The sequence below is a fragment of the Choristoneura fumiferana genome, chromosome 8, assembly GCF_025370935.1.
Source record: "Choristoneura fumiferana chromosome 8, NRCan_CFum_1, whole genome shotgun sequence".
NCBI classification, from domain to species: domain Eukaryota; kingdom Metazoa; phylum Arthropoda; class Insecta; order Lepidoptera; family Tortricidae; genus Choristoneura; species Choristoneura fumiferana.
The window spans coordinates 2,146,960-2,173,866 of record NC_133479.1 but is presented as its reverse complement, the minus strand read 5'-3'; the positions used below and the strand labels follow the sequence as shown (position 1 = coordinate 2,173,866).

Sequence of the window (26,907 nt, the reverse complement as noted above, 5' to 3'; positions counted from 1 at the left end):
CAGCAGCAAGAAAATAATTTTGAAAATAGAAAAAAATAATCCTTTTCGGCCGAACGCTGTTGCGGGAGTCACGTCACTGCGACAAAGACAAAAGATGTTGTTATTGATTAGATAGAACTATAGTCTTATATTATTAGAGGATATAAAATCACACAGAATGGTAATAAAAGGAGAATATACATAACGAAGGAGGGATTTAAAGTTAACAGGGCGAGGAATGTAAGGGGGGAGGAGGTCATACAAGGAGGATGTCAGCTTTGAACATTCGAAAAATAAGTGGTCAAGACAGCCTTCGTCTAAACCACATTCACACAAAGAGTTGTCTTTTACACGAATCTTGTGAAGGAAAACAGGAGTACATGATAAACTTTGTTTTCACGCCCGTAATAACCGACTTTGAAAGCCACATTTAAAACCTCACGCAACAGTGGTGCCATCTAGAAAAACAATAAACGATAGCCCTCATTGGGCGAAGCCTTTTCAAAAGTATGACCAGCTCAAAAATTCTCAGTAATGTCCCGACTATTAAAGTTTAAGTTTCTTAACAGAGTAGACTAGACTTGTTTTCTCTACGTTTTTCTTAAGGATATAGCATCAATTTGTATAATCCGTATATACTTAGGCCAAGAAAAAAAGGGTACAGCCTTATCGAGATGACCGATCTTTTCTCGATAAAAACTTAAGGACATCTAATTAGTATCTTCTGCCTCTCGCTGAGGACTATAAGTACTTTCAATGCTAAGATGTGATATGTACCTACTACTGAGTACCGGGAACCCACTTGAACCAGCATTCTCATGGGTCGTTTGATCCTTCGATTGGCAGCACTGCTAAGTGACGTGTGTCATCCGAATGACATAAGCGGTCAATTAAAATTACATGTTCTTATTGCTTAGCAAAAAGGGTTAGTTATTTGCTACTGCAGAATATGATGCAAATTGCATTCTTATAATATAATAATTTCTAAAACTGGAACAATATTATAGGTATTATGTTATTCTTTAACGTAAAGCTCATGGTAAATTTCAAATGTACTAATTACAATTTCGTATTAGGTATTTGAAAAAATAGCGGTCTTAAACCCACGACTCAGCTTACAAAAAAACTAATTTGTCTAAACAACAGTCAACATCACCATTTATTTCTATTTCCCATTAAAGTTGAACGACCCGCGTACATGCCCAAGTCCGATCGCAGCATTAATATTAATGCAATCTAAGCTGTCGTGGCTCAGTAGGCCACGATTTGAATTTTATGACGTGTAAACGCATACTTCAACGTTTGACAAATAATTTAATCGCACCACCTACCGTGCGCTGTCTAATTTCATTATTAACTATTAGTTCTTGACGTTTACTTTCGTTACTATGTAAGGTTATCACTAACGCTTCCGGAATATTTCATCTAATGTCGGTTGGTTACGAATGTTACGATTGAATGAACACCTCTACGAAGATTCTTTCCAGAAATATTCATTCAATTAACACTTTAAACATCTTGGAGCTAAATTATAAAATCTTACCTTTACCTCCATGTTCTCTTACTTTATTCAGTTGAACTTACTCAAACTCATTCTTCTCTTCTGAACCTGCTTTGTTCAAACTGGAGCGCCATGTAACGTTTCTGTTACTCGCTATATCATTTGATTGTGATCGCGAGTGTCAGAAATATTACGTAATAGACCCTCTGTTCCTTTCTCCTTTTGTTACGTTGTCTGCAACCGCAAGAGACAGAGAGAGAGAGGCATCACAATCTAGGACGCTAGTAGACCCTGGATTTAATCGCGACTGCTCATGATAGTGAGAAATAACGATGTACCTGTGATGCCTCCATTTTCACGTCTTATGTAGAAGAATGACTGGTCCTCACCTGTTGATGGTAATGGCGACCATAGAGAGCAGCGACACGGCCTCGTTCCCGTAGAACACGAACGCGAACATCTGGCAGAGCTGGTCGCCGAGCCCCCACTGTTCCCGCACGTAGCGCCGCGCCGTCAGTGGCAAGTTGATGGCGCAGAACATCAGATCTGACACGCAGAGTGACAGCACGAACATTGTCGTCACGTGGCCCCGCAGCTTTGGGTGCATAAGGAGCGCCACTGTTGTTATGAAGTTGCCTGGAAATGAAAATCGAGTTTGAAGTTCGGTTTTTTTACTGCCGCTTGAAATACCCTCAATATCGGAATAAATTGTTGGACGTTCTTAAGAATCGGCTCGGAGCGACACGACACGTTGTAAAGCAAATGGCATCCTGTGCCCTTAGTGTAAGTTTTCGGTTACAAAATACGTCTCGATCGCGTTCGCGTTAAAATCTCAATTTATATGGAAACACGAACAGCGCCTCTAGCGGAACGTTAGCGATGTTCGTGTTTCCATACAAATTGAGATTTTAACGCGAACACAAACGAGACGTATTTTGTAACCGAAAACTTACACTAAGGGCACTGATTTTAATAGCGTTTTTGGAAGGCACGGACTTGCCGTCTACCTACGACATATTGAAAAGGACTTTTGGGGATGTAATGTTTTCAACTGTCATGACAGGCCGGGGCGTAGATGAAGAGATGACCGACACGGAACTGAGATAGAGATGTAGCAATGGATACCCAGCAGTGCGACACAGATATAAACTAGGAAGTAAATGATATGATAGCACACCCTGGGACATAATCACGACTATTCACCACGACTTAAATATATTACTAACTACAATCACCTCGATTACCTTCAGGACGGGGTACTGCCTTTTCGAAACGTAACATTTGGCAACCTGTTTCATTTCCCAACTTTTCATTTTGCAAACTCTAAAACTGTAAATATTTCAGGATTTATTTCAGGGCCACCGTGTAGAACCTATTAGGTTAGGTTAGGTTAGGTTAGTTTTATAAAAATCCTGCAATATTTACAGTTTCAGAAATATGAAACAGTTGGGAAATGAAAATTGCCAAACGTTATTCGCCGAAACATTAGTTAACCCTTTTAGGAATGTTCAACTGACACCGTCAAAGCTCCACAAAGCCACGATATGGGTTTACTTTTACGTTATCGTTTTTCACTATATCAAGGCAGTATGTTTTTTACCGGCAAGGGCTCAACAAACAGACAAACGCAATTTCCTGCTAATGGAATTAGCTACTCCGCTCGATTGAGTCTGCTCTTAAGTGGATGAGTAAAACGGTTGCAATTAAAAATAGTCCGATGTTCGTTTGGTTATTATTAATAGGATACTAACTTTTGCCCGCGGCTTCGCCCGCGTGGAATTCGGTTATCGCGCGCTGTTCCCTCGGGATCCCCCCCCTCCCTCTTAGTAAGTATATCAAACTTTCAAGGAAAACAATAACGGCTAAGGTTGCTTGAGAATTATCCGCCTTAGCCGGTTTTACATACCTCGCACCACATCCTCGCAAATCTGGTGGAAATACAGCCTAATTCACACACCTCTTTTGATGTAATTTGGGACTTAGCTAGTGTGCATTCAATGACACGATTTGAAGTGTGAATCACAACATCACGTCACATAAACACGAATGCTCATAGAAATCCTAATCGAATTTAATTTTTCTGGTAAGAGATGGAATGCTTATTATTCAACAGTATTCTTTTTCTCTTTTTTTTTTATTTGACCGGATGGCAAACGAGCAAGTGGGTCTCCTGATGGTAAGAGATATACACCGCCCATAAACATCTGCAACACCAGGGGTATTGCAGGTGCGTTGCCAACCTAGAGGCCTAAGATGGGATACCTCAAATGTCAGTAATTTCACCGGCTGTCTTACTCTCCACGCCGAAACACAACAGTGCAAGAACTGCTGCTTCACGGCAGGATTAGCGAAAATCAATCAATTTGTATTTCGAGCATATATTCCATTTAATTTGGATCTAAATAGTTTGATTCCTATATCCTATACTTGGTTTGGATAATATGTAAGCAAAACAAAGTCAATTGGTGTCTTAAACATTGTAAGTAATTATAATGTAGAATATTTAGATAAATATTTACATTTCTGTATGGAAATACACTAGTCTAGTTTGTATTACAATGATAGATAGCAGCTGAAGTTTGTTCACATCCAAACCAAGTATATACATGTTTGATCAATTCACGATCAAGATATTATAGTTGCTCAATAGTCGGTGGTCTGCTCGATCGATTGCCAATGTATTGACAATTATAATAAATGCCCCTCCGTACCCCAGGGGGCGAGTTAGTGGACGCGACCCTATGTTTACTTCGTCTAGCGTCTTCCGTCTACACGAAATGTTGCAATTTTGGGGTGAAGTTTGAAAGATATTGATTGTGTCCTAAATATGTAACCTTACACTGAAGATTGATCAAATTATATATCGTGTCCATCACCTTTCAGCTATCCTATTAATTTACAATAAAAAGAAACCCATCCCGTACAATAGAAAACAAAACAACAACATTACTTACTTTGTTTGGCTTGTGTCACTGGTTAAGTAAATAAATAAATATCACGGAACATTTGACACCAATTGACCTAGTCCCAAAGTAAACAAAGCTTGTGTTATGGGTTACTAAACTTACTAAGGTCCACACATACACACAAGCATACATACCTCAATAGATAGATACAAACTTAGATATATATTAAACGCCCAAGACTCGAGAGCAAACATTATTTTTCATAGGTATATTAGGTACCTACATCTGCCCCGGCCGGGGATGGAAACCGGAGCCTCAAGCTTCATAATCAGGTCCTCTAACCACTGGGTTGTCTGATCGTCTCTCTAAAGAGAACTGTAATATGATTTTCGTTCTAAAAAAAAACTTTCTCTGCTAAGTTTCTTTCCGAAATGCTGTATCGTATCCATACTTGACTTCAATAGACTAACAAACCGTAAAATCAGTTGAGTGGTTATAACGACGGATAAGGTAAACATAAAAGCACGCGTCCATCTTTATAATATAGACTATTTATTCTTATAATATAAGTCAGGATGTGGAACGCGACTGTATTTGTAGAAAGTGTTAGCTCATCTTATTACAAAATATTCTCCGAAAACACGAATCCTACAACCTACACAGCGGATTACGACAGATCTGACATTTACTTATTTTACTTAAAACGACAAACCAAATAAGGTAGTGCCGCCTACTCAATTAAGTTTAATAGTACGGCGAACAAGCTTTGCTTCGGTTAATAATCCAAAATACGCGTTTTTCCAGAGATACCAGTAAAATCTATGTGCAATGCAATCTCTATTGGTGCAATAGACAGAGAACACGCACGCCGCTCCGAGACCGTATTGTCAACGCCACGTCAGTCAACGCACTGACGTTCGAGATTTTTAAAATCCTCTATATTCTGGGGATTCGCGTTGTCATCGTTCATCCACCATTACCTCTCATATTTCGTTTTCTAGAACTTTTTTACCGTACAACGGCAAAACTACTAGACACTGGCAAAATTGTCCTCCAATGGACAGAGCCATATTTTTTTAAAGAAACAACAACAATCTATATTCTGCACCTATATTTGACAAATAAACTATTCTATTCTATTCACTTTCACCATGTCTTTCTACTCTCGTCTTAATACCACCGTGTGACAGAAAGAAGTGGTGAAAACGATTGTGATTCCGAGTGTGGTTTTCCACCGGCGAGGCGAGACGAGACGAGGCGAGACGAGAATTGAAATTTGTATGGCAGAGCCCGCGGCGGCCCGCGGTGAGAATGAATACAAATTTCAATTCTCGTCTCGCCTCGCCGGTGGAAAAACACCATTAGACAATAAGGCTACTGGCTGCCTTCTGGACGCGGCCTGAACCCTTATTTTAGAAACAAGCGTCAGCGGGGTCAATAATGCTGTGTCAATGACGCAGAGTGGAAAGTCAGAAATGAGGAGATACGTCGAAGAACAAGGGTCACCGACATAGCCAAGTGAATTAGCTCTTTGAAGTGGCAATGGGCAGGCCATATAGCACGGAGAACAGATGGTCGTTGGGGCCGAAAGGTTCTCGAGTGGAGACTGCGGATCGGCAAGCGCAGCGTAGGACGTCCACCAACGAGATGGACGGATGACCTGGTTAAAGTCGCGGGTTCACGGTGGATGCAAGCCACTTCCAACCGAGGCAACTGGAGGTCTATGGGGGAGGCCTATGTCCAACAGTGGACGTCTTATGGCTGATATGATGATGATGATGAGTGGAAAGTAAATTTTTACCTCATAGTCTATTTATAACTCAAAAATTTTACTTATTATAAAATTTGACAGCCCAAACAGCGCACACATGCATGCATGTAAAATAAGTGAAACATTTGTTTATACAGCTGCGCATGAGTTCGTTCTGTTCCACTAGCTAAAGACTTAAAGAGTTCACGTAACCGTGTTGATTAGTGAGTCAGTATGTTGAAATTTCTAAATTATAAAGCGCGATGCGTTTAGTTGAAAGTTGAAGTGGCCTGGCGATAACAGATAACCGCCGCACGTTGGGGAGAAACGTTCCCGAGTGTCGACCATGAATCGGAAGGTGAGGCGTTGGCAGGCCTTCCACTGGGTGGCCCGACGACATCGCGAGAAAGGTGGTGTAGGAGAGTAGGAGGCGAGTTGTCCGTCATAGTAACGCTGTTCGGAGGGGGCACTAGACGTCTTCCGGCTGCTGTTGTTGATCCGGCTAACGCCATAGTCAATCAATTACATAATCAATATCTGCTAAACATGTACTTATTTGCCATTTTTTTATTTATGCCTTGCCATAATCAACTAGACTATTTTTCTATTTAGAATATAGAAGATATCGATCGCATTCATCTCCAACGATACGATGATTATTCCACCAATGTCAAGGTTGGAAAAGACACTAGGTATCACTGATTACTAATGTGTAGCTAGCTACTAGGTATCGGTTGGACATGGGTTCGACAAATAAACAATATGCGTCATCGTCGCAGCGTCACTGACGTTTGCATCCAAGTCCTCCCTCAACAAAGTAAAGCTAATTTTAACATAAGTAGCGGCATGCTAGCCCGCCACTTAGCGTAGTGCTCGCGATGTTTGACCGATTATTCGACACTTAACGATAGTGTTGTTTGAATAGTCAGGTTACCCTTATCGATTAAATTTATTTGAATTTATTTTTAAAATGGGTCAATCTTATTTAGACTGTGTTAGGCAGGTTGAATTTGGTGTGATAACGCAACTATCATATTTACTTGATGCGTGTAGGAAGTGAAAAAAAAAATAGGTGCTTTATAATCGTAGATTCGGGATCACGCTAACCGAAAAAAAGTTTCAACAATAAGTTAGTTTTCAGGATGATGTTTAACATGGGTTCAAAGGCATTGGTAGGTTAATTCTTATCTTCAGCTGTTTTCAATGTACTATAACTTTTGAAATGCCAGTCGTAATATATCCGACTTGCGCACAGCAAGATTTACAAAAAACTGGTTGAATTGACTCGCTCTCATATTCCAACGTTAAACAAACGTTACGTTACTTACACTTACGAGTAGATTCCAAAAACACATTATGAACCACAAAGGAAAACAATTACGTAACATAACCCGATTTGTTGACAGACTAAAAAAAACTAGTTCAAAGAACGCGGCTGTTATGACGCTTTGTGTCTGACATAAACAAACGATCGACGCCTTCGGTGAACCAGCATCGGGCTTTAGTTAGATGGCACACACAGATTTAAAACGAACTACAACAATATGAAAGATAAGCACCTGTGATTCAAAAACGCACGAAATCAGATGTTGACTTATGAGGTAGGTACTGGGTGGGTATCGACACATTACTTGCATTTCAATAAAAGCAAAAATATTATAAGCAGAAAACTAGGAACCCCGGCTACGCATAGGTGTTATTAAAAAAAAAAGACGTAAACAATCAAGAAATTCTGTAAAGAATGGCGTAGTAACTACTTACAAATTGTTCACTTCTTCTCTCTCTCAACTCAAAGCGAAAGCTGGGGCGGTTCGCTAGTTACTTATGTGTAGGAGAAAGTAGTAGTAAATACAGACACACAAACAGATGCGGAAAGCGATTTTATGTTATACTATGTAGATATGAAATTTTTACACTACAACTGAAAGGACTTGAAAATATCACTTACCAACAACTCCTACGACGCTGAAGATACACGCACATACTGCCGCCAAAATGGTAGCTTCACGGGGGTAAATAATGGCCAACGTCGAATTAAGCATCGACGAGTTGTCCAAATCCATCGTAAAGTCCGTGTCGATACTATTAATCCTTAACTTCAGCACATCACTACGCCACTTTTGAAATCCGAACTTTCACTTGACATTTTTATTTTTTTAAACCGTTTGAGACACTCTTTTATGCGCCATCTGGTACGGCCGTTTTATTGGTGTGTGATGCCTGAAACAAGAGATAAATAAAGTTACTTTTCGTCTCGAAGGGATTGTGCTGTGTCCAGGGAAGCGGGAACTTTTACGGTGAACGGGTGAAAAATATGAAGTTGTTTTAAAGGGTTTAAAACCGAATAGGACCTAAAACGCTACGCCAGTCAATCTTGACTTTTTCTAAATAGTTCAGTTGCGTTTGTTTGGTTAGTTGAGTTATAAATTAAATACTTACTAGGTTCCAGAATTTAATTATCTCACAATTTTATTCTAAAAAAAAATCATAATCTAAATATGGCAACGTACATTAATTTATTAATAACAAGAAAAAATAGAATAATAATAAGAAGACAAAGAAAACTTACCTAAGAAACCTTAACTAAATATATCTATATGTTACTATAAAAATAAAAATTATAAAAAGAACACCCCGTCCAAAAGGTCTGCCCATGATGCTGACCGCATTATCCCTTTTTATTATTTCACTACTTTTTGTTTTCCACTTTCGCTATTTTTACCCGTAGCTAATACTACAGCAACTTTTATTTAAAGGAAACTTTCCAAAATAGCGAAATTTTTCATAAGTACAGGAAAATTTCGTAAAATTGTCACAATTTTGTATGGAGATTGAAACTTCGTTTCTAAAAAAAAAAATTTCCTATATTCCTTGTGAAAAATTCCGAGAACTTTTCCATATTTTTGGAAACTTTCCGCAACTTGCACACCTGCAATTATGCCAACAAATTACTAAAATTATACACTGCGTTGTAAAATTATAGACAACGGCTACAAAATGATACCAAAATGTTTAGAGAAAGTAATCGTACGAGAAAGAACTGTCCTAATAGTTGTCATCTTTAATTTTATGTCATTAGCAATAGGATTGGGCATTAAATTAGCGTGTCGAGCACTTGGACGTTTGCCTTATTACGAGTATGTAAGCATTCTGGTCTAGATTGGTTGTGTACCTATTGCATTTGCAAACGTAAAATTATATTAGTAGGCTATGTTTTTTTTTTATAAAACGTCGTAAAGATGACAGTTGTCACTACTTCTCTTTTAAAATATGGCTTTTCTATCCTAATTATAGGACAGTTTCGCCAGTGTCAAGGTAAACTCTTTTTGAGAGGGACGTTGTACGGTGATTGTAGTTTTTGCAACTTGATAGTAAAATGCCAGAAACCACGTGGAGACAACTTGCGCATTAAAAAATGTCAGACACGAGAGCAATATAGAATTTTGGGATCGTTAATCGCCGCATAAAACACTATCAAAATTATACTTCAACTAGCCAAAGAAACAGAAATTGCAAAATTAGATATTGTCTACATCCGCCATTGTTCGAATGCTACAAATCGAATCCAGTTGTCACTAAGTAGTGAGTAGATTTTTAAAGGGTACTTAATGGAAGAACGTCTCATGGTGACAGCTGTCACTCGGCAAAAAGGGAAAATTAAAACTGATTGAAAACTGAACTGGTGGTTACCTATTATTATCATTGTGATTGAGCGCCGCCGGAGTCCCCAACCCACACCCCCATTATTTAACTTTTTGCACCTCGCTTCTCTCATTCACTGGAGTCCATCGCCATGTGCACATATATCAAATTTACAGTAACATTATTATTATCTACTGTTTATTCATCTTTTTCACGACAAGACGCTAAACATATCAACACATATAAACAATAGAGCGAGACCGCACCGCACGCCGTTCAAGTGAAACAAAAACTGACAGCCAGCCAATCACGCGGCACGTGCGGGCACTGCATTATGGAAAGCATATCTACTGACATAGATTTAAGTTATTTACATTTGAAAGTAAATTCGCAACGTATGACTGAACATTGAATACTGAAATATGGGTTTAGTTTTGATTTGCAAAGTTTGGATAAAGAGATAGATATAGCCATTAAGCCAATGTACCTCGTGTTATGTGGGCATTGTTCTTTGTATGGCAAACATCGAAATTATGTCAAAATCTCACTAGATATAGTTAAGATTTTAACGGCCTACCTCATTAATATCTGATACGTAACTATACATTTTGAAAAATTCCCACATGAAACTTACTGAATGGAAACTTGCTTTAAAGTCTCATAAAAAACATATCTGCATTTTAAGAATATTTCACAACTCAATCCCACGCTATTTAATGCGTTAAATTACGTTTTTTTTTCGACTGGATGACAAACGAGCAAGTGGGGCTCCCGATGGTAAGAGGTCACCACCGCCCATAAACATCTGCAACACCAGGGGTATTGCAGATGCGTTGCCAAACTAGAGGCTAGTGCCAGTAATTTCACCGGCTGTCTTACTCTCCACGCCGAAACACAACAGTGCAAGCACTGCTGCTTCACGGCAGGATTAGCGAGCAAGATGGTGGTAGCATCCGGGCAGACCTTGCACAAGGTCCCAGCCCTGCACACACATACACACATGTTATGATATAGATCTTAAAAAGTATTAATTACTTTACAATTATTATATTATAAACTAGCTGTTGCCCGCGGCTTCGCCCCCGTTGTCATTTTTATAAATTTTCGTCCATAAAAACATTCTCCTGACAATTACGAACACAACAAAAAAATAATTAGTGAAATCGGTCCAACCGGTCCCGAGTTTTGCGCTTAGCAACACATTTTACGATTCATTTTTATTTTATATAGATAGATAAGACTTTATTTAACGCCACATAATAGTTAAACAATCCAAAAATATATACAATGTTAATAGATCGCAGTAGAGCGATTTCTTCTAGGCAGCCAATCAGACAAATGACAATTGATATTATCACAATGTTTCCGAAGCTAGTGAAGAGGAAGCAATTTTCATAGACTCGTGATTGATTCCCAATAAAGACCTAGAAATCGAGATTTCCCCGATAGATTCGTCATCAGACTCCAAGTGTTTACCCGATACTGTTTATTGATCCCGAGAACGTCGAATATAGATTTACAGCGGCCATCTATCTCGATCTTAAGCTTGGGTTTGGCACAGCTCTCACTAACACTGTACGTCGGTTTCTATTGGGTTGCATTAGTTTGGGTTAAAATAAATTGCCTGTTCTGGCTAGAATTCAAAAGAGATGCTGCCACAAAACATCGGAAAAAGGTACAGTACAAGTGGTGATGTGTTTCCATGACATAACTTAAGAGAGGATTAATAAAAGGAATTGAAAAACAAAGTGTGTCTCCTTCTAGCATCATTGTCATCAGTAGATCAGTGCAAGGGAGGACAATCTTCTCTTCAGTCATTTCACCTGTTTCTTCCGGAATAGGCATGTCAATGTGTTTTCGAAACATTTATTTTTCATAACGCTTTCCCGCGAGACTACTTTTCTTAACTTAAATTACCTCCATACCTAACATCATCTAAATCTTGAACACCTCCCTTGACCACCTCACCTCACCTTGATTTTGAATCTTGATTGGTTTAAGACGTGAGTTATCCGTTATAATATCATTTAATATCATCTAAATCGTTTCAGACGTTATTGCATGATTGAGTAAGAAGCATCCAAACATGTTCACAGTTTCTCATTTACAATAATAGTCGGATAGGAAAGGATAGGCGATAGGATAAGAATTTTGTTTTTACCCTACTGCCCGAGGGAGGGTTATGTTTTTATATAATTATCTTTCGTCGGATCGGAACACTTAGTAGCTATCAAAAACAGGTCAAATACTATAGTGATTAGTGTTCCCTATAAACATATCTTCGTTTACCAACCGGCAGCGCACGCGCCTCACCCAGCGCCAGCGCTCCCCGCGACGCCGCGTGCATACAAACTGCTCATAACTCGGTAATGAGTGATGTGCCCTTTGGTGCTATGACTATGATACAGTTGCTACTGAAGTTGGCTAGAACTCAGTAGTTAAGGAAAGGCCTATGCTGGGGGTTTCTCAACGGGATCGGATCAGAAATGAGATACGTAGCAGAATGAGGGTCACTAAGTAGCCAAGCGTATTAAACTCGTTGAAGTGGCAATGCAGACCGTAAAGCACGGAGATGTTGGGGCCGAAAAGACCTCGAATTGAGACCGCTGATCGGCAAGCGCAGCGTAGGCTAGTCTACCAACGAGATTGTACGGTACGGATGACCTGGTTAAAGCTGCAAGTTCATGGTGGATACAGGCCGCTTCCAACAGAAGCAACTAAAAGTCTATGGGGGAGGCCTATGCCCAACGGTGGACGTCATACAGCTGATATGATGATGAAGCGAGAAGGTATGTCTTCGGATGTAACCTCGCAGTGAGAAAGAACCTTGGCCATACTTTGTCATTCATTACTGACGTCACGTAAAAAAAATAGTCAATCCGGGGAATCGAGATATTACTACACCACGCTGCTACACCTCTGGCAAAGGTGGTAGAGTTGACTGTTCCTTCTGTTTGCTTTCGCGTCAAATTAGAATGACTTGATATGAACGTAAAAATAAATCATAAGTTTACAATTTTTTTTTTGGGCATACGTTTTATGCTTGTTTTGCGACAGTGATAGCGATAGCCTCGTAAGGTTGATTGACGTTTGCAAATTCAGACAGTCAAAATTGTATGTGGATCTTAAACGACAGTTAAGTAAGAAGACAGAAGTCGTTTTTGTAGCATATTTCCTGTCAATATCGAATTTATCGAGAGATAGCTACCTAAGAAAATGCACGATTTTATAAAGCAACTAGCTGTTGCTGTGGCTTCGTTCCCGGTGTAACTTTTCTAAAACCTGACAATAACGAACACAACAAAAAAATAATTAGTGAAATCAGTCTAGCTGTTTCGGAGTTTAGTGCTTAGAAACATATTTTACGGTTCATTTTTATTCATATAGATTATCGATAAATCTATATCGTTGGGAAGTCCCTAGATCTTTTTTATTAGTGCCACTGAAAGGTGCACGATTGTAGGTAAATTTTATAATTTCAAGTCAAAATAAACGAGTAGAGAAGCTTTTATGCTACAATACAACATTGACATGGTATGGCACCTATGTGTCAGTCATCTCGTAACTGCTTTTTAGGGTTCCGGAGCCAAAATGGAACCCTTATAGTTTCGCCATGTCTGTCTGTCTGTCTGTCTGTCTGTCCGTCCGTCCGCGCGTCAAGTCCGCGGTAACTTGCAATGTGTTTGTGCGGGGTCAAATCTTGCAAGTTAAATTTGACACATATCCAGTGGTCAGATTGACTTGAAAATTGGCATACCTACATAATTATGTAAATCTGGTGAAAACACAACAGCAGCTTAGCCATTGTTGTGGTAAAATTCAATTTTATTGATTCAACTTGTTACAAATGGATCGATAGGACACGGCCTGTTTTTAAGCCAAAATGGCAAAAATATAGTTTCGCCATGCCTGTCTGTCTGTCCGTCCGTCCGCGGCTTTGCTCAGGGACTATCAATGCTAGAAAGCTATAATTTTTCACGAATATATATGTAAACTATGCCAACAAAATGGTATAATAAAAAATAAAAATAATCATTTTTTTAGTGTACCGGGAGGTAGACGTAAAGTGGGGGTGATTTTTTTTTTCTCATCCAACCTTGTAGTGTGGGGTATCGTTGGATAGGTCTTTTAAAATCATCAGGGGTTTTCTCAGTCGATTTTTCGATTCAGTGATTTGTTTGCGAAATATTCAACTTTAAAGTGCAAATTTTCATTAAAATCGAGCGCCCCCCCCCCCCTAAATCTAAACCGGTGGGTGGAAAAATTTGAAAAATTCAAGATGGTACTATATCAAACTTTCAAGGAAAACTATAACGGTTAAGTTTGCTTGATAATTATTAGTAGTTTAAGAGTAAATAGCAGCCTAAGGTATAAAATATACCTAAACTATGGAAGATTCCGTATAAAATACGAAATCCTTAGAAAAGTATTACTTAATTTTTTCGTAATGGCTACTGAACCCTATTTTGGGCGAGTCCGACACGCTCTTGGCCGGTTTATGTCGCAGTACTCGGCGTATTAATTTGTAGTTCAATCAGAAATACGCGTATATTTATAATATCTTATGTATTATCAAGGCTGCATCATAAAAACTACAGTAAACATAACATAAATATTTTTAATTATCTTTTTTCCGCAATAAATGTCAAATCATTCAATAAACATGAGCATTGATGAATTATACATGATTGATTACTTCAAGGAAATAAAAACATTTATTTATAAAATAAATACGAGATGAGATGACACAGTTTTTGTAGGGTTTGTTACATAACACAGCATACATCTATCTATATAAATAAAAATGAATCACAAAATGTGTTGCTAAGCGCATAACTCGGGAACGACTGGTCCGATTTCGCTCATTCTTTTTTGTTGTCTTCATTACTGTCAGGAGAAGGTTTTTATGAAAGAAAATACAGAAAAAAAACAACGGGGGCGAAGCCGCGGGCAACAGCTAGTACGTAATATAATGACACAAATTACCACACGACACGGCATAGAAATAGTTACAAATCGGTATTCAATAATTAAATAATAATTAAATATTCTTCTCTCAAATTGAGCGATCTAATTTATAGTAGTTAGAATAGAACGTATTTACTAAACCAAATAAATATTTAGTAAATAAATAAATCAAATTGTTTAATCAAAGTTAACAACAATAACAAGACGAATAAATTCTTATGGGCGTTCTAAAATCTTCCTTTTTGCGTAGAAAACACTGTTCTCATTACATTCGTAACAAAAATTACGAACACATGTAAAAACTAGCGAACAAAAAAAGTGTTTACAAGGCTCGATATTAATAGCAACACCCGATTATAACGTCAATTTAATACATCGAGTTCCGATTGTTTACTCACGTCACTAATCGGCTAAGAGCATCGATACGTACGATGTTTATTAGTTAATTACGCGCGTCACTATTCGCGACAAAAAAGGGGTTCCTGTGACGCGATTGGTCAAAAAGGCGGGCGCTTGATTGGCCAATTAAGCGATTAGGGAAGACGTGTGCCTACGAATATGAATTAATTATGTGACGTCATAATAATCTAATCTAATTGTTAGCACACGCAGTTCTCGAATAAGAAATAAGTCTGATTTGTTTTAATAGTAATTTGAAGATGGAGTAAAAGAATTTAAGTGAGTACTAAGAGTACCAACTACAAATAGTATATTTAATTTAAAACATTTTTTATGCATCACAATCACAGGTTTCAACACCTGGCATGCAATTTTATGATACTAAAGCCTAAAAATTACATCTGGGGGCACGAAAGTGCCCCCGCCAAGTCGAGCAAAACAAAGGCACGGCCGTACCATTCTTTTCTCGAAGTCATTCATCCTATTCTCAACCTCCTATAATTTTGAGCCGTCTTTAAATTTATTCAATCCCCTTCATTCTCCCTATGTAAAACTGCAAGACCCCACCCCATACCCATAATATCCTACGTGACAAAATAACTATATTACAACCACGTGATCCCCTGATTCCCCAGACTTGCCCCCATGCCCCGGATAGCCCCAAGTTTGCGAATAGTAAATCACTCAGTAAATTCTAGTTATGGCGCTTCGCCCTCCTTGCTTGCTCTGGGCAAACTGGTTTGAATAATGGTCATATGTCCATGAGGGAACCTAATGTCTTCAAGTTATTTTTAGATCATTCATTTCGACGGCTTTGTCTTCTCTCTGATCTCAGGGTACTTTGCAAGCTTTTGCTTCCTATTTCTGATGTACAATAAAGAGTATTTATTTTGTATTGTATTGTATTGTAAATCGACATGGGATTTAATGCAGAAGAACATTCGGCGTATTTAATAGGAAAAGTGTAACACGAACACGGAACGGACTAAGCAGACTGCACGGCGGGGCGCAGCGATAGCATTGGTCAAATTTTAATTTGCTTAGATTAGAACAAACTATAGACGCATCGGGTTTACAATTAAAACTAGACAAGTACTTGCCTAGAAAAAGCTGTGGTGGATGTGGATGGTCGTGGGCTAGTGGTTTGACCTATCGCCTCTGAAGCAGAGGATCGTGGGTTCAATCAAACCCCGGCTCGCACCTCGAGTTTTTCGAAATTCATATGCAAAATTACATTTAAAATTTACCACGAGCTTTACAATGAAGGAAAACATCGTGAGGAAACCTGCACAAACCTGCAAAGCAATTCAATGGTGCGTGTGAAGTTCCCAATCCGCATTGGGCCCGCGAGGGAACTACGACCCAACCAAGCCCTCTCATTCTGAGAAGAGGCCTGTGCTCAGCAGTGGGACGTATATAGGCTGGGCTTTCGTAAGTAGGTACCCAGAAAAATGATCTTGGCAATCATATAATGCTTTTGGAAGACCAATCCAACTATGGCTTTAGACAAGAAAAAAAATCCACACAAAGGGGAGGATACTCTATATTTTTTTTTTCCAATTTTTACTTGAAGACATGGCGAAGCTATGTAAGTACCTACATACCTGTCGGTCCTAAAAAAAATTATTTCAAATTTCAATTCATTTCATTACTAATGTATAAAATGACTAATTGGCATAGTACCTCGGTCAGCTAATATATGCGAGTTAAAATGCCGCAAAACGCAATACATTTTCGTTACAAAAAAATATTAGATACAAACAACGTCTTATGATTCTGTGATATCTCGTACCGCTCATCCATACACAAAATACACGAATCGATGATATAATCCCGCTTTCTTTTGGTTTGCGTCATTCAAACACGAATAAATCTTTGCTAGATCCATAACAACCTTGGTTGCTAATTTGCTATTGCTAGTATTGCCACCGCTGATTTGGGACTGGCCACACATGTTGCAAATGAAGAAAATACCGGCCAAGAGCGTGTCGGACACGCCCAAAATAGGGTTCCGTAGCCATATTTCGTATTTTATACGGAATCTTCCAAGTTTAGGTAAGTTTAGTTTAGGTAAATTTTATACCTTAGGCTGCTATTTACTCTTAAACTACTAATAATTCTCAAGCAAACTTTTATAAGCAGTTTGATATACTTACTACCATTCTGAATTTGTTCAAAATTATCCACCCACCGGTTTACATTTTGTTTAATATTTTGCAAACAAATCACTGAATCGAAAAATCCCTAATGATTTTAAAAGACCTATCCAACGATACCCCACACTATGGGGTTGGATGAGAAAAAAAAAACACTCCCACTTTACGTCTATGGGAGGTACCCTAAAAAAATGATTATTTTTATTTTTATTATACCATTTTGTTGGCATAGTTTACATATATATTCGTGCAAAATTACAGCTTTCTTGCATTGATAGTCCCTGAGCAAAGCCGCGGACGGACGGACAGACAGACAGACATGGCGAAACTATAAGGGTTCCGTTTTTGCCATTTTGGCTCCGGAACCCTAAAAACAGGCCGTGTGCCTATCGATCCACGTGTAACAAGTTGAATCAATAAAATTGAATTTTACCACAACAATGGCTAAACTGCTGTTGTGTTTCACCAGATTTACATAATTATGTAGGTATGCCAAATTTCAAGTCAATCTGACCACTGGAAATGGGTCAAATTTAACTTGCAAGACAACATTGTAAGTTACAAAGTAAATAAAAGCTTGTAAAACAGTATCTTCATTGGAGAATCGTGACAATCTTGGTGCTGCTTACGACTTTTTGTGTAACAATTAATTCGCGATATTAACACAATTAGAAGACTTGCACTATTTAAACTGATGTTTTTATAATAATGTAGGGTGTATAACCTGCGAAGTTCCCAATCCGCACTGGGCCCGCGTGGGAACTATGGCCCAAGCCCTCTTGTTCTGAGAGGAGGCCTGTGCCCAGCAGTGGGACGTATATAGGCTGGGATGATGATGAATGTAGGGTGTGTGACGTGTGTGTATTTAGTTAGGATCTTACTTAATCACGTAATAAATTACAGTACCTGGGCGACAGAACTTTGTCAACTCCTTCTAAACGGCTCGACCAATACGGATGAAATTTTGTGTATATTTCAATAGGTTCGTGGATGGTTTGGAAACGCAGTTGGACCCGGTAAGAGGCGCTGCTGTCGGCATTTAAAGCAGTGCTGCTTGCCCTGGCAGGAGAATGTCTGCCAGCCAGGACCCCTATTCCGACCTAGATTTCAATTTCTAGAGCTCCAGCTTATAAATCCAATACGTGGTCGTGGCAGTGGAGTGCCACGTTCGTCAAGCCGCACGAGTTTTTAAACTAAATACACAACAGACTATTACAACAGAAACAAAAAAAAAATAGTATTAAATATGAATAAAAAATAATATTTGATGTTATCTTTCTTTGTCCCTTTTTGGGTTCGACTTAGGCTAATGAGCGCTTTGGGATATTTGTTCTGAGATGGAGATATCTCATATAACATAAAGGACCATCATGGTCCGACCATGCCATTATGAGGGGGCACGGCAGTGCTCCTGGTCTGCGCCAAGTTGAGCGCAAGCTAGCTGCTCACTTTCTATTCTGGAGGAATTTTGGCATATTTTCACGCTTGTAATTGTCTTGAGTCTTAAAAGACCCTGTTAAACGTGAGTTTAACATATCGTATCGACAAACATGTACATAAGCTAAAAGCGCTAAAAGTGAACTGTAAACAACTTCCTATCGAATTTTAGCAGCTCCTTCAGTATCTAAAATAACTGGCAATCATACTGAGATCACTTCGATTTTTTTACGATTCAATCAATTTTTGATTTATAATGCCACGTGTTTGTTTATGGGTCTCAAATGAAAATTGTTCCGGGTAGAAAATATCACATACTGCCTTTGATCTTTGAATCGAGATTGGTGCAGTATAATTTTATAAACAAATAATAAAGAAGTCGATTTTGTTCTTATTTCTTCACATAACTTGTAGAAGACCAGATAGAACACAGTCACTGCAACCTGGATTGAACATTTTCATTAAACAACCCGGAGGGTGAAGGAAGCGTGAAAGTACATAATGTCTTCAGTAGGAAGCAACACTTCGTAGTTGTAAGTACAAAGCCTTTGTCATACTTAAGAACACTGACGTCACGTAAAATTTTTAGTCAATCTGGGGAGTTGAGTCGTTACGTTATGCCACTGATGTGTCGCCGGATGGTGAGCACCACAGCCCAAGGATAACAGCAAGACTAAGAGAAGTTTTATTTAGTGCTAGCATTTATAAAGCAAGAGCTTTTCGTACGGAGCTTGAGCTTGGCTATAGCATGAAATTAAAGATTACTAATATGAATAAAATGTACCTAGGTACTTTCCAATTCGCGGGCCAAGGTTAGTACTTTGCAAATTCATGCGAAGTATCCTCAATAATGACTAACAGCCTTATTCATAAAAAATCCTTAATTGAGGTTTGATCGGTCTGTTACTTAGCAGACTGATTAAGCTTAATAGACGGTTGTCAAGAAGTATGATTCATAAACGCTTGCTAGCAGTCTGCTAGTTGTTGAGCTGCTGATAGACGGATTAGACGCGTTATGTTGGCCACCTTGACAAATCAAAGACAAAAAATGGCCTAATCGATAATTTAAAAAAAAATTGACAGCAGTGACAGCAAATTACCAGGAAAAAAAATAAAAAGCGAGATGTTTGTTTTCCCGCCATTTCCGATCCGCATGTTTATGTTGTGCAAAAAGCCATAATTATGTTAATCATCCTTATTTTTTTTCATATTTATTGTTAATTTATTGTTGCTAATTTAGAGGATTTTTTAAATACAAATTCCTGAAAATAAATTTTCCTGTTTTTTTTTTAATCTGCGTAGCCCTGCCTTCACTATAAATATCTTCGGTACCTATGGTTTTTTGCTCTAGTCAAAGTCAGCTGTTCAAACTTGTGGCGGCCATTTTGTGACTTAGCAGAGAGATAAAGGAGGGTCTACGGTCCTCTAACTTTAGCAGAGCCTTGATCGACTGATTAGCGCTAACAGACGTTTATGAATCATGTTTCTTAGCATCGGGCCTTCAAGGAGCCTTCAAGGAGGCTCTAACTTTTTATGAATAAGGCTGTAAGTAGGTATTGTAGTGGCTACGGTTTTATTGTTTACTAATATTACCAGTAAGTACTAGTGGTCAAACCGCGTAGCTTTGCGTAACATAAAACGGCGTCATACGTTTGCTTGAAAACTTCAAGAACTGTCTTTACCCATACCCACCCAGTAAGTTCAATGGTAAGATTATAGGCAACTTCCAAATTCTCCAAGTAGGTACTATAGCGATTCATAGGGCCTGGCCATATCACTACGGCGCGGCGTCGTATCGTGAAACAGCGCGACACCGGATTGCGGCACGTTGCCCGCCGCGTCGTCCATATTTACAGTGCTGAGCACTTGAAGCACCCCAAAATCTGTGTGGTACATTATAATGTAGCCTATATCTTTATCTTTATCTAACGGCAAAATGCCGCACTCCGACGCCGCGCTATTTTACGTTACGGCACCGCGCGGTGAGGTGGCCGCAGGCTCATAGTTCAAAGGTTTGTGCTTGGAACTGAGTAAAAAATATAATTATATCATTTATTATAAAAATAATTTAGTCAAATAACTCGCCGGCTCGGCCGTGGTTACGAGTATACATAAAGACAACAACAATGTGGCCGAATTTGAGTCGTGATTAAGGGCCGAGTGTGCTACCAGTTTGAAAATCGCTAAAGCTTAAAACACTAGATAAACAGGTAGTATAGGTGATACGGGGATGTAATCTACATAGACCTCATTCACGAAGTGATCGCTGCACCCGATAGACTATCACAAGACTAGGACAATCGTTCACTTGTAGCCTGTAGGTATTATACATATTATTATGCGTACGAACAAATGGGTTAAGTAATTACTGATTACTCCGTGGATGCGGATAGTTTACAGAATCACAAAGCTTAAAGAAAAACTGAATTGTGCTGTGACCTTAGAAATAAAGACGTAGGCATGAATAGGGAGTTTTTTGCAGGTTTTTTCCGGTAGCGCGGCGAAACTCTTTGAGTCACCGGGCGCTTCCCACTGCGGTAGAGGTGAATGGATTTTGAGTCAGCACACGTCATGGTGTTTTCGTTTTATGTATCAATTGGTTTGAAGTTTACGGCTTTCGCGGTTTCAGCGATCAATTAGTGTTTTTTTTATGACGCCTGTTGCTTTTTAGTAGGATCTTAGTGATCGCATTGATCTGAATATCTTCAGAAAATTATGTACGTGTAAATATTCACCTCTACCCACCAGCCACTCTACACAACATGCTTGAGATTTTCTTTCAGTTATGAGTTATGCAGGTTAGGTTAGGAATAGAGAGGTATAGGTTTGAAAAGAACAGATGAAAGTACATATATGTAGATTTTAATAAGGTTAACATATTTCACAACATAGTAAGTATTTCTGAGCGTAGTTTTCTTACAAAAACAGTATCTATATTTGAACTTGGGCAAGAACTAGTAGGTAGCCTAGGTAGGTAAGATTTGATTTTATCGTTTGAAAAGTATATTATAAATGCGAAAGTAAAGTAACACTGTCTGCCCATTATTACCTCTTCACGCTTAAACCACTGACTGACCCAATATGGCAGAAATTTGATATGGAGGGAGGTAAGTTTAAGACCCTGGAAGTCTTTCATAGAATAGTTATATCCCAGAAAATTGTATACATAGCTAGTTCTCGCAGGTGCGCACGCGATCAACGAATTCTTTGCAGACGAAATCGCGGGCGACAGCTATTATGTAGAAGTCGAAGGTTGGATTTATAGTAAATCGATGGTCTTCTAAATTTCGAACACAGTTTAGATTTTTTTTTCTATAATGTTAGCGGATCGTCTCTCGTGATCTCGCCCACGCTTTATCAGAAATCACATATAGCATTCGTTTAACACGGAAGCCATTTTGATATATTTCGAAAGATCGATCAAGTGACGCAAGCGCAGACGGCTGGACGCTACGAGACGAGATACAAGTGGCTTTATTTTGGGAAGTACTTGTGTAACATGCTTGGCAATAGATAGATGCATTCAAGACAGATTGTAATTAGCACAGGCTTTTGCATGTCATTTCGAACCGCCAATCGCGCGTGGTCGTGGCCGGACCTCTCTCGTAGCCCTATACGCTGCAGTTACCATATTTACGCATATCATCGATAATAATTCAATTACTCACAATAAATCTGTCAGAGATAACAGTCGCGCGCGTTCAAATAGGTCGTGTTGTTGTGGTCAAAATAGAAATAGAGCCGATTCGTATCATTTTGTTTACTCGTCGCTGGTCGAACGTGTAAGTTGGTATAGTGGCTCTGCGAGCTTTTTTGCTCGTCTGTTGCACGGTCGAGTTTGTTAACTTAGGTGACACAGAATAGAAAGTGAGCGAATAAAGTCCCCGAGCCGCAAGTATGTGAACTTGGCCATACATCTATCTGGCCCCTTAAAATTATCGAAGCCTAGTACAGATAATAAAGCATACCTATGTATTTCCAACAGGAAAAGTCGTATCTCAATCGGAACGGAATACGACGGCGCCCAGTGTCAATCAATTGTTGTACAGTCGCCATTAGATATTTCGGAACAGCCAAAGTGGTAAAAAATATCTGCACATGCACTCTATTATAAGGCATTAGAGTTCATGCTTAGATATTTTTGACTACCTTGGCCGCTCCGATATATCTGATGTCATAGTATTAAATGAGTGTAATTTTCAATGAGCTTTATTATTTAGTGTTAAATGTTAAAATGGAATGTTATAATGTTAGAGTACCCTAAACCGAAGAGCATGTATGAAGGGAATAATGAAAGTGGACGAAGCGAAACAAGTATGTAAGGATCGTAGCAAGTGGAAAGTGGTCTCTGCCTACCCCTACGGGAAAGAGGCGTGATTATATGTATGTATGTTAAAATGGCTGTACAATGGGTACTGAAGACACTATACTTGATGGGTATTTGAGAGAGCACGATACGATAAATACGCTTTTTTGATAAAAAGCGACGTAAAACCGTTACACACTCTCACTACACTTGTACAGACAGATCACGGATCTTACCTTTATTTTCTATGAGTCAAAGCAATAATTAACATGCAACCAATTAGCATCAAATATATGTCAATGTCGTCATCGCTCTGCTAATTATGACAGGGATAAATGACCTACATGTCTACAACACTTGACTGTGCGCACGTGTTTCTGCTAACTTCAGTCTAAAACAGGCACGTTTTGTATGCAAATGAAGCTGTGGATTTTAGCTAGTTATTCGTATGCACATGAAAAACTCAGTATGTGTAGATAGTGACATTTGTGTTTGTGGCGTTACTTTTAACTTCAAGTAATAACTATCTAATTAAGTATGTTTAACTAGAGAGGTAGTACCTATAACATAAGCTTTACTTACTTTGGGTGCAATTGATGTTAATTGTCCTATGATATTTATTTATAAAACCAGCCTATATCCGTGTCAGGTCAGTTTAGTAACATTTAGAACGTAAGTTCCAAAATTTCCACAGAAATGTGGCAGTTATAATACGAGACTCGTAAATTAAACTTTGATTTCATAATGTGTTAGCAATAATGTTTAGTATTTTAATGTCATTACAAAGTAGGTTTATTGCATATTCAGTTAACGACGCATACGCAAATCGAGTGCGAACAATGTCGATAACTTTTGAACTCCTGATTATTTAATTTAAATTACGGTTGCCAATTAATCTAGAACTCAAGTCTTATCAAGTTACAATTAAAACTAAATTATCCTGGTAAGGGTTCCGTACGTAAAGGGCACCAACGGGCACTTAGGCTCCTGTCCGTCCGTCCTCACAAACGCAAAGCGCTATTTCTTTTTAACAGTAAATAGTGCTATAATTAGGTACAATAAATGTTGAAGGTACGTAGATATATGTTGATTTTTGAACGTCTCGTGATAAATGGTTCAAACGGTTCTTTTTCTTTTTTTAGAGTAGCTGTGGTAATTTTTTTGTGCCATTAAGTATTAAAAAAAAACTGTTAATTTATATGATTATGGACGCTGTAACAAAATATTAATAAAATGCCTAGTCAAAATACATGTTTTTTTTTCAAAATTTCTTTAGCTAGCTAGTCTATCGTACGAAAGGTTAAAACGGAACAACTTAGTTTTTTTGTGAAACAGAAACAGGTGTTCAAAATGCGCGCGTGAGTGGCAGGAAGATTCAGGTGCACTTCCTCTAAACTGTCGTTTTTACCCTGACATTAAAAATTTCTATTTCAAAATGTCTTAAGAATAATAGAATAGATTATTGTTGAAGCTGCAATTTTCCAAAAAACTATCCTATGTCCATCCCCGGGACTTAAACTATCTGTATATTGAATCTAATACCTTTAAACGAGCAATTCTATAATAAGAATATATATAATCAGAATCTCGGAAACGGCTCCAACGATTTCGATGAAATTTGGTATGTGGGGGTTTTCGGGGATGACAAATCGACCTAACTTGGTCTTATCTCTGGGAAAACGCTTATTACCGAGTTTTAGCCCGAGCAAAGCTCGGTCGCCCAGGTACTTTCATCTGAATCGGTTCAGTGGTTTAGATGTGAAAATGTTACAAACAATCAAACAGACTTATAAATTTTCGCATTTTTAATGTTAGTTAGTGGGATGTGTAAGTATTTGCGTTTGTGGTTCCTAATAAGTAGCTACAATCGAGCAGTCTTCAAATCTAGGTTAGGGTGTCCACATCTTCGCTTACGGTCAGGCGTTATTGTGATCAAACGCTGGCCTATTTAGGTATATATATGTATAAAAAAAGTATCGCAGTCTTAGTTGTCACTCACATAATAAAAAGGAGCAAAAAATACGTTATACCTACATTATTTTATAAAACAAAGTATAGAACAAACGAAAACTATTCCAATAGTCAAAGTAAGAATACATTTGTTCCTGGGACATTCGTGCTTACTGATTAAAACGAGCGTTTGAGAACGTCGTAAGTTTCTCAAATGGTTATTACTACCAAACAAAGACACCCTAATACCCTATACAGTGGGATCCCTCGGTTAGGGTTCACAAACCATGACGGCCTTGGTTCGGCTAAAGAAACGAGATGCCTGTGCCTGCCCACCCTGTTTATATCACAGTCGAGAGCAGAAACTAACCCATTATGACTTACGTCAAGTTACGGTTACGTCCTTCCACTTATGCATACCTAGTACCTTTGAGCTGTCATTTTTGTTTCAATAATGATAAAAGAAAACTAGGGATACCTAATACCTACCTACCTACGTATCTGTCCCCACTACCCACCTAAAAATGTAGGTGGAATTTAAACAACACTGTTAATAATTTTCTAGCTTATAAAATTAAATTGTTTCATTTTAGTATCATGAGTACTTATAAAATAATAAATCGTCTTAATAATATTTCAATATTGCAAAAAATGTTTAATTATTGTTTTACTTTATATCATTCTTTCAGAAAGCTAAACTTAAACATGTCGGAGAGGGAAATGTCGAACTTGGCGGGACACACTGCCGGCGCCGTATCTTATTGCTATTTGGGATTGAAATTTCAAAAATAAGTATTCATTCAGAATAAAAATAAACGCTTATTTAGAAAGAATGTCCCATCAATTAAATAGATGATGATATTGTGATGTTAATGTTAACAAAATAATTTCAACAAATCTACCACCAAAAACTTAATTTTTGTAAGTATAAAATTTTGTACCATTTATAATTAAAAATTACGATAATTTACCATGAAACCGAGCATGTTTAAGTGTATAAGTAAAACTGTGTTCAACTATACTACATTAAATATTTTTCTTTTACCTTTTTGTCAATATTTCAAATTGAAGTTTATTTAGTATTTGGAAAAAAAATATCGTACTAAAATCAAAACAAACTCACCACAAAAGGGTACACCAACAAATGACCAACACAACAGTTCGAAAGACAATAATTGTGATCAATTAAAATTATAAACAGTTCGTAAAAGTCAGGAACGAGGCACTCAGAACACAACACACCGCGAAGCTATAATGCAACTGACTGTTTTGTTTGTTGTGCAGCTGGCGTTTTGGAAGTAGTGTTGCCAGAGTGCAATGCGTAAATAACCGGGTATAGTAGAGTAGACACATCAATTCTGGGGCTCTAGTGAAAAAGGGGTTAAATTCTGCAGAAGTTGAACAGCTGAGTTCGACTTAAACCCCTTTACACATAAAATAGAAAATAGCTGTGTGATTTCTGCAGAATAATGTTATGGTGCTAAATGCTAAGCCAGTGCACACCATTCACGATTTTAACTGATTCTGCAATCTACAATGCTACTTAGTCAAGGATTTACGCTCAAAACGGGAAAACGTATCTTTATGCTCATTTGTTGCCATATCGACATTATTGTTTTATGACAAGTAAACGATTTAATTTTAGGGTCACCGCATATTTGGCTGTTGGTCTGGACATTAATTTTTCATTCTTACCTATTCCAATGTCAGCACTACACCTGGTGTTCCGTATTAAAATTTCAGTTGCATTTACATGTACAATTTTTTAATTATTGTTATATAATGAAATCATCTAAATTACTTACCATAATTTTGCATAAATGCTTATAAGATTTTGTCTTCTAACATCTGACTATTCATCCTTAATGCCCAGTAATTTATTATTACTGGTAAACTGGTAACACTATGCAAGG

General features: G+C 38.2%; 1 protein-coding gene across 2 annotated transcripts in view; it reads right to left on the bottom strand.

Moving 5' to 3' along the window:
• The window catches only part of LOC141430105 (protein trapped in endoderm-1-like), a 40,207-nt gene extending 13,970 nt beyond the window's left edge, over window positions 1-26,237 (bottom strand). For both annotated transcript variants that reach the window (XM_074090647.1, XM_074090649.1), the window contains exons 1-3: window positions 26,118-26,237; window positions 8,085-8,356; window positions 1,870-2,116 (exon numbers count right to left, since the gene is read on the bottom strand). In XM_074090647.1, the coding sequence (XP_073946748.1) occupies window positions 1,870-2,116; window positions 8,085-8,199 (362 nt within the window). In that variant the 5' untranslated portion in view covers window positions 8,200-8,356; window positions 26,118-26,237. The remainder of the gene's footprint in view (window positions 1-1,869; window positions 2,117-8,084; window positions 8,357-26,117) is intronic.
• Window positions 26,238-26,907: the final 670 nt, after the last annotated feature.